The sequence below is a fragment of the Boleophthalmus pectinirostris genome, unplaced genomic scaffold (assembly GCF_026225935.1).
Source record: "Boleophthalmus pectinirostris isolate CB_2022bp ecotype Guang Dong unplaced genomic scaffold, ASM2622593v1 HiC_scaffold_8, whole genome shotgun sequence".
Classification (NCBI taxonomy): Eukaryota; Metazoa; Chordata; class Actinopteri; order Gobiiformes; family Gobiidae; genus Boleophthalmus; species Boleophthalmus pectinirostris.
The window spans coordinates 9,692,979-9,701,791 of NW_026571515.1; the positions used below are offsets into that span (position 1 = coordinate 9,692,979).

The 8,813-nt window shown below is 36.2% G+C and overlaps 1 protein-coding gene across 1 annotated transcript; it reads left to right on the forward strand.

Moving 5' to 3' along the window:
• The first annotated feature begins 1,384 nt into the window (after positions 1–1,384).
• emp3b (epithelial membrane protein 3b) lies at positions 1,385–8,555 on the forward strand. Its single transcript, XM_020925824.2, has 5 exons — positions 1,385–1,456; positions 5,545–5,642; positions 7,075–7,177; positions 7,270–7,410; positions 8,224–8,555. The coding sequence occupies exons 2-5, from the start codon at positions 5,565–5,567 to the stop codon at positions 8,397–8,399; spliced, it is 498 nt and encodes a 165-aa protein (XP_020781483.1). The 5' UTR covers positions 1,385–1,456; positions 5,545–5,564; the 3' UTR covers positions 8,400–8,555.
• Positions 8,556–8,813: the final 258 nt, after the last annotated feature.

Consider the following 8,813-nt stretch of genomic DNA (forward strand, 5'->3'; position numbering starts at 1 on the left):
TAGTCCTGCTTTAGTCCTGGTTTAGTCCTGGTTTAGACCTAGTTTAGACCTAGTTTAGACCTAGTTTAGACCTGGTTTAGACCTGGTTTTAGACCTGGTTACGAGTCCTGCTTTAGTCCTGGTTTAGTCCTGGTTTAGACCTGGTTTAGACCTGGTTTTAGTCCTGCTTTAGTCCGACTTTAGAACTGGTTTAGTCCTGATTTAGTAATGGTTTAGACCTAGTTTAGACCTGGTTTTAGACCTGGTTTAGACCAGGTTTAGAACTGGTTTGGAACTGGGTTTAGACCTGGTTTAGCCCAAAATGTGAAAACAGGAAAATACCTCTGTGTAATCCATTTATTTCAACCAAGTAACTGTAATCTAATTACCACTCACTGAAACAGTAACTGTAACTGAATACAGTTACTCATAATTTGTACTCTGATTACATAACTCCAGTACATGTAATCTGTTACTCCCCAACACTGGTAATCAACAGGAGGAACTGGCCCTTGCCCTCATCTGGGAGAAAACCAACAATTATTTTTGCATTAACAACACCAAATTAATCCATTAATCTCAGTTGGAGTGGGGAAAAAATATAGTTTAATGCTGGATTTGTGTGATTAGTCAATAATATATCTAATTTCTTTGGGTATAATAAATCAATAGCTAATGTACCACCATGTAGGAATGAAGGAACAGAACTGAAAATCTTTTAAAGCAAAAATCTATACAGAAGGGACATGTTCTTTTCTTGGTGAGGGTTACGAGTCCTTGAGTGGGATTCATCCAAGCAGCTTAACTATAGAGAAGGAGTACACCCATGGTTAGAGATTTTAAGTAGTCTTATTTATAGCATCTGCACATTTTATTTCTTCTTTATGCTTCTTTCACATTCTCCTAACATACAAAAGTAGTTACGTCAGTTCAGCTATACCTTAGGATTTAGAGTTTGTCCCTTACGAATCTACTGCCCTGCAATTTTACACCTCCTTGTTTGTTCCAACTGGGCATTTTTCCCTTTGCCCGTTTAACTCATTCTATCCCACTGCGAATGTCTAAGCTGCTACTACATATGGCAGTACTAGAATGTGTTTTTCAAGTCACATCTCGGAAATCTTTAAGCACCCCATGAATGCACGACTTGCTCCAAATTACCTAATACACCTCTCCCTCTCTCCGAGCTTTTCCCAATGGACACTTTATTACAACATGTGCTTTTTATGTGCAGTTCCCAGTGGCAATGGGTGGGCCTTTTGCACTCTGCGTTGTGGATGATGATGTTGTTTTGAATGAGTGCAAAAGGGAGCTCTGTTCTGGGCAAAGGAAGTGGGCGTAAACCTCTGGAAGTTTGGGATGGAGAGACTAAAAAAGGAGGTGTGGTGAGGAGTGAGGAGGACCACCTAAACTGGCAGTGGAGTTTTGGAGGCAAAGAAGCTGCTGATCCGTACCGAAAACAAACCAGAGAACTAAGGTAAGCTCAGGATTTTTCTACACAAGTACAAGTATTTGAAAACAGTATAATAAGTCCTTTTAAATACATTGTTTGTGCATTATGAAGGTTGATTTATTTTGAGTTTTCTGAGCAAGAACAAATACTACAACAAAGTACCTCTGGTCTAACTTTAACTTCAGCTGTTACTAAAATTGTTTCTTGACGCTCCCACATGACAAAAATATTATTATTTCCCTTCAGAGGTGGGGACTTGCAAGTCGTGACTTCGACTTGAGTCACTATTTTCAGGACTTCAGACTTGACTTGATAAAATGGATTAAGGCTTGGACCTGAAGGTCAGTGACTTGGGACTTGACTTGGACTTGAGAATCATTTTTAAATCTGAATTCTTTTTATTCTGACTGTAATGATTCACACTAAGATCTTGTCAAGACATTTAAAAAGGAAAAAATAGCATTTCTACAACTCTTATATACTCTATAAATACTCATATATAAATATACTATCACTTCAGTACAAGTACAAGTACAATTTATCTTAAAACGTATATAAATTGCAAAAATCTAAGCTGTATTTGGTATTTGGGTTTAAAGACTTGAAATGACTTGAAGCTCAAAGCAGACGACTTGGACTTGACTTGGACTTATAGGACAGTGACTCGAGACTCGACTTGCACTTGCCGGTTTTTGACTTGGGACTTGACTCAAACTTGAGGTCAAAGACTTGACACTTACTTGCGAAAACAACGACTTGGTCTGTGCCTCCTGTGCAGCCACTAACATTGCCACTACTACTACTTCTACTAAAAGTTACTTCTTGATACTTCTACTCAAATATGCCCTAACTCTGCTGCTTGAATCATTGTTGTTGTTTTGCCAAAGCTCTTCTTGGTACATTACTTCAGAATCTCACATGTCTCCTGTCACAAGTCAATGTCAAATCACAAGATTATTTTGGAGCTGGAAATTGGACACACAGTTTGAACAGGAGACAGCTTTTTGTGATTACAGTATATAACATCACCCCAGAGTTAGAAAGGTACTAGTAAAATTTCCAGTTGCCTCTTTTGAAGTGGAGTTTGGGTGCTGGACTGCTGTTGCCACTTGCTCGTGACAGGTTGCCCCAGCAGCACTTTGAAAGAATGTACAGAACAAATTCACAGGGACAATATAGTGTACATGAGTCTGGGCAATTCACTACTACTATTACTACTACTACTACTACTACTACTACTACTACTACTACTACTACTACTACTACTACTACTACTACTACTACTACTACTACTACTACTACTTCTCTATTTTATTTTGACATGTACATATACATTTACATAACTATGGCTTATTTGATTTTGACTACCTGTACTATACTTTTATGACTACTACTACTACTTGTACTACTACTACTACTACTACTACTACTACTACTACTACTACTACTACTACTACTACTACTACTACTACTACTACTACTACTACTACTACTACTACTACTAGACTGCTACTACTACTACTACTACTACTATGACGATGACAAAAACAATAATTACTACTAATTACTACTATTACTATTGATACTACTGCTACTAAGTCTACTACTACTAGTAGTAGTACTACTACTACACAGACTACTATTACTACTAAGACTACCACTGCTGCTACTACTACTACTACTACTACTACTACTACTGCTACTACTACTGCTAAGACTACTGCTAGTAGTAGCAGTAGGACTACTAAAACTACCACTACTACTACTAAAACAACAACTACTACTATGACTAGTAAGACTACTACTACTACTATTTTTTAGATAAACTGGTGTCTTCTATGACGTACAGTAGTTTGTAAAATGTGTCCTCATTACACTCTTTTTTGATCTATGTTATAATGTTTTCTCATCACAAACACACCTGGAGTTGTGTTTTGTTTCATTCACACATGTTTAACAACCACACCTTGTTCTCTCAAACTGAAAATACTGTTCCACTTTGTGTTGTCATGTTGTAATACAGCAGGTGCTCCATTGTGTTTTTAAACTGCATGCATCATCACTAGAATCATTTGGGTAATTTCAACCAGTCTCTATTGAACAAAATGTAAAAAGGTCATTGATAACTTGAAAACTGCAGCTTCATGACATTGGAAGGTGGAACAGAGCATTCTGAGCTCTGGAGATGTAGACAGACGAATAATAAAGGATTACTCAACATGTCTGAATGAAAGAAAACACATTTTATAACATGACTTAAAGCTCACAAGAGTCAGTTTTTCGTAATATAAGACCTTTAAGTAGTAGCGATGGTAGCAGTAGTAAAGCAGTAGTAAATTAACAATAAAATGTAATTAAATGGCATATGTTTAATCTCGTATTTTTACATCACTATAAAAGCCCCTGTTGTCTGTATGTGAGTGGAGTCCCGTTTAATGAGCTAATCTGATGTGATAGAGCAGAGCAGTGCCACCCACTTGGACCTCAGCCTCAGATCAGCATCAGTAAACATCCAACAGCGTCGCCCTGTCCCTTGATGAACTCCTTTGTGCCTGTCACACCCTTCATGTCTCCTTCATAAAATCACGCTATAAAATAAAAAAGAGAAAGCTGTAACGTTCTGTTTAAAGAAATACAAGATCATTAAAAAATATGTGAATTCTCTGGTAAGATCTTGTTTGTAGTTATTTAGGTTTGGTTAGTTTATCTGCCAATTGTAGATAAAAACCACACTGGAAAAAACATCTACAAAAAGCTCAAAGTGGACCACATTTATTAAAGCATGAATCTTAAACTGATACAGATGCAGTTATTTTAAGATTTTTATATTATGTCGATAACACAAATTTTATTAGAATTCAATAAGCCAAGTTAAAATGTATAAATATCCTTAATTTCCCACTTGAAGTTCAGCCTGAAATCTACTCAGTTAAACAATTTTTGCTGTGTATGGGTCATTAAAAATCAAAAGAAATGACAACAGTTTGTTTCTATACGCTTCATATTACTCAGAATTTAGATTAATATCCCAATCATGTTTGAGAAAATAGAACAATTTAAGATTATTTTATTATCATTTTTTAAGGTCAGAGTCAATTCATGCACATAAAAACACACTAAAATGCTTAATATAAATGTTAAACATAGATTTATGACATTGTAAATATTTGAAAAAGTTAAACAGAAACTTTTTTTTTTTTAAATATTTTAAAATTTGCCTGTTGAAAATCCTTATTCATCATTGATTCGTATGTATACATCAAACATAAAGCCACAGTTGGCAACTTTTTACTCAAAAAATAGACTAAAATAAAAACATCCTTTTTAAAATTTTACTTTTGTGTTTGTTGCACTGAATAACTTGTGTCCTCACTGTGAGCAGCCTTGTAGATCCATGAGCCCGAGTCTTATTTGTCCTGGAGGAAGGACCCCTCCTGCTCGTAGTTTCCATGAAAATGTTCCTTTGGCTGTAATCTTCCACAGTGTGGCATAAAATGAATCTATCTCCGTGGAAAATGTTCCAAAGTATGGTTTTAACTTCCTATTTCCATGGAATCATGCAGAAGATATGCCACCTCCAGGAAGAAAGATATTATTTCAACTGTCCTGAAATATCCTGAAATATAAAAGTAGTTGTATCAGTAACACAGTAATAGTAATAGTAGTTCTCTGTCTAACGATAGATAGTTACTTTATTGATCCAGAAGGAAATCCACATTACTCTAGGTCCAAATCTTAAGCACATTTCCAGGGAAGAATATAAGGCAGCTTTTTCAGCCCCTTTAATGAAATCCAAATGTCTGGAGAATTACAGAGGTCCCATTCATATGATTTTAATTGGATGAAAAACGTTGGCTTGGTTTTCATTTTCACTGGGCACGCCTCGGATTTCTGCATGTTTTCTGTACAATCAAAACACACGGGCCAGGCAATGTTCAAATAATAACTTAGTGGTTTTAATTTGAAGCTTGGGTCTTATGTAATACACTGCACAAGAAGATTTTTTCCAGTTTTTAAAGGAAAGTGGGGATTTGGGATGTGGATTTAATAAAGTCTGTTTCTGAAGTAGTTCTTTATGTAGAAGTTTAAAATCTGGTTTGTGTTTGTTTTAGATTACTGAAGAAAAATAAAAATGGCGTACTTGCTGATGTTCGTGACCTTGCTGCATCTGATCACACTGGCCATGCTGTTCATCGCCACAATGGAAAAGGTACGTCTGTAAACTGAAATAAAAAATGGAGCCTTTTGAACTCCAATATTAACTCAGATAAACACTTTGCATTAACTTATTGGACTCTGTTTAAAGACAACACAGTAGGAGATGTATTTACCTTATTGACATGTTTCTGCTGCTTTAAAAAGAATCCAAGAATGTACAAAAGAAGTCGAAATGTTGAATGTTTTTGGATAAAGTATACACTATAGTATTTAAAACATTTTCAATGCAAAAAATTGTCATTGTAGTTTTAGTCAGTGTCTCGTATTTATTGACTTTACTTACATTTACACTACAACTAAGACGAAAATAGATATTCTGGTACTGATATTTCCGATAAATAATTTAAAAAAAGGACTAAACATAAATGAATGGAACAAGTGGAGACTAGACTAGGGATAAATTTTGATACTATAGCTTAAAGTATCTGGCGATTCTCGATATCAGCCGATATTGGTGCAGAAACTGAAAGCATTTAGCAGCGTTTATTTCCTTTCAGCATAAATAAAATAAGACAAAACTGATCCAAATGTGTTATGTAGCTGTGATTTAGCTCTCAAGTAAAGACAGAACAACTTTGTATGAATAAAAGTTTAAAGATTATGCAATTTTCTGAGGTGGCCTGCTGAAGAAAATATAGATGATAAACTACGATATTCAGTCCGAGAAGTTATTTATTCAACCTTTTACAGCCCAGGTCTTATCATATGGCCAAAAACAAATCCCAATATTGCAAAGAAATCATATGCATAATAAATTTAGACCCCAAAAAATATTGTTACAAGTTTCATAAGCTGAATTATACATTGATATAGGCTACGACCAGTAAATTAGCCTGATTCATCAGTCGGTTTCACTTTGTGGAAACCGTCTGACCTCGCAGCATTAGGATTCATTCACTCGACGGTAGACGGGTACTTTTTTTTATTTAACCAATTGCTGCTATTTGGTCAAGACATATATAATGCGCAGCTAACGGGGCTAACTGGTATATTAAGTTTTTCTCAAATCCCATAGGAAGAAGGACAATAATGTCTTTCACCTTGATAAAATTGACCAAACATTCACTTTGTTCTGGCTTTCAATCCTCAATCTCAGGAATCGTTGCCAACACAGAATGTCTGGCTCTTCACTGATTGGCTGGTGTCTGGACTCCCACTTCTGGGGTTCTTGCAAGAGAAATGGAGAGAAATGAACTTGAGCAGAGGCACTAGGTGGTGCCAGCCTGGCTACCAGTAAATAGTCACATCAATTTATATGCCCAAACAGAATATTAGCAGAATTAATATATGAAAGATGACCCAATCCAGCAAATTGTTAAGTTATATCAAACACAAAGACAAACTTATCCTTGCTATACAAATTAAATTGTATTTGAATATACACTGAATTAATTTTCTGCTGTTTCAACTGTGTGTCTTCTCAGTCCTGGTGGGTGTGGGACGGTATGGAGAACTCAGATCTGTGGTACAACTGTAGATTTGACAACATGACAGGAACCTGGCTGTGCTCTTCATCCAAAGAAACCGGTACCAGTGTCTTTACATAATACTCATCACTCAATACTCATCTCATACACGTTCTTGCTTATCTCCAGTTGTGATGTTCTGATGTGTCTCAGAGTGGCTCCAAGCAGTCCAAGTCCTCATGGTCCTGGCTGTGGTCTTCTCCTCTGTGTCCTTCCTGGTTTTCCTGGGGCAGCTCTTCACCATGTCCAAAGGGGGGCTGTTCTACTTCACCGGCCTGTGTCAGATATTTGCAGGTAATTGACGAGATCTGAAACATACAAGCAACATAAATCTGAAAATATGAAAATAATCTGAAATACAACAAAATCTACAAGAACCCTGTTAAAACAAATTAAACCATGACTGAAATAATGAATAGATGTATGCACGCGCGGTGAAGCTGCAGCCACGGGTTTCAGACTAATGAAACGTTGGGACTGTTGCCATAGCAATTAGCAAGCGTGACAGGAAAAATACATGTCTGAAATCCATGGCAGAACAGCGAGGTTAATCTCAAAAGAAGCAAAAACGTGCTTTGAATAGTCACAATTAGCAAATCGTAAAGGCTGCACTTATTTATGTTATTAAATTTCCTCTGCAAACCTCAAAATATTCCGCCTCCAATCCGTAGGAGTAGCTATGTAGCCAATAAAACCAGCTAAAAATGTGTTTTGTAGACCTTCGCGACCATGTTTTGAAATAGAAAAGATCGCTGTATTAGTTTAGCAGTTCATATTTCAATTTTGCAGAATATGTATGTGAACAGATACTTGTAATTGAAATACAATGAGGAACTGGTTTAACTTAGACTCTTCAACCAGTAGGTATAATATAAAGATATGCTTCAACAAAATAATGTATTAACTTGTCAAAATGTGATGGGTTTGGCAAAATAAATCTAAAACTATAGCTTGTTCATAGGCCTATATCAGAAGTGTTCCAGTGGGGGCAGTCATGAATAAAACAGCTGGTTCTGATAGAAAGTAGCAGCACAATTTACAGTTTTCTTATATTTTTATCAACAGTTTTATGCTTGTGGTTGATATGTGTCTTATTTCTGTGTGTAGGTCTGACAGCTTTTAGTGCGGCTCTGATTTACACTCTGCACAATAAGGAAATCCTCCATGATCTGAGAGAGCTGAGCCTGGGGCACTTCGGATACTGCTTCTTTCTGGCCTGGGTCTGCGTTCCTCTGCTTATGCTCAGCGGAATCATATACATCCATCTACGGAAGAAAGAATAATGAGGCTTTAGGCCAACAAAAACACAAAGCTTTAATAAAAAGATCAGTCCCTTGTTTTGATATGCCTGAACTGTAGTAGTCACAAATAACTTGTATGTATTACTTTTATTAAGCCTAGTAAAACACGTGGGCCCTTTTGCAGATATCAAACACAGTCACCTACTTATTTTTGTATATTGGTTAATAAATGAATAAAGCATTTATTTTGAAGGAAGCATTCTTGTTTTTAAACTATAAATCTATTTTATCTAAAGTAAACAGACAATAAAATTTTATTTATTTGTATTATGGTGACCAGACGGCCCTATTTACCCAGGACAGTCCCATTTTTGAGCCCTGTGTCTCCTGTCCCAACAGATTTATACAAAACAAGTTATTTGTCCCAGTTTCATACAAAAAAAAAGTCCCAGGTGT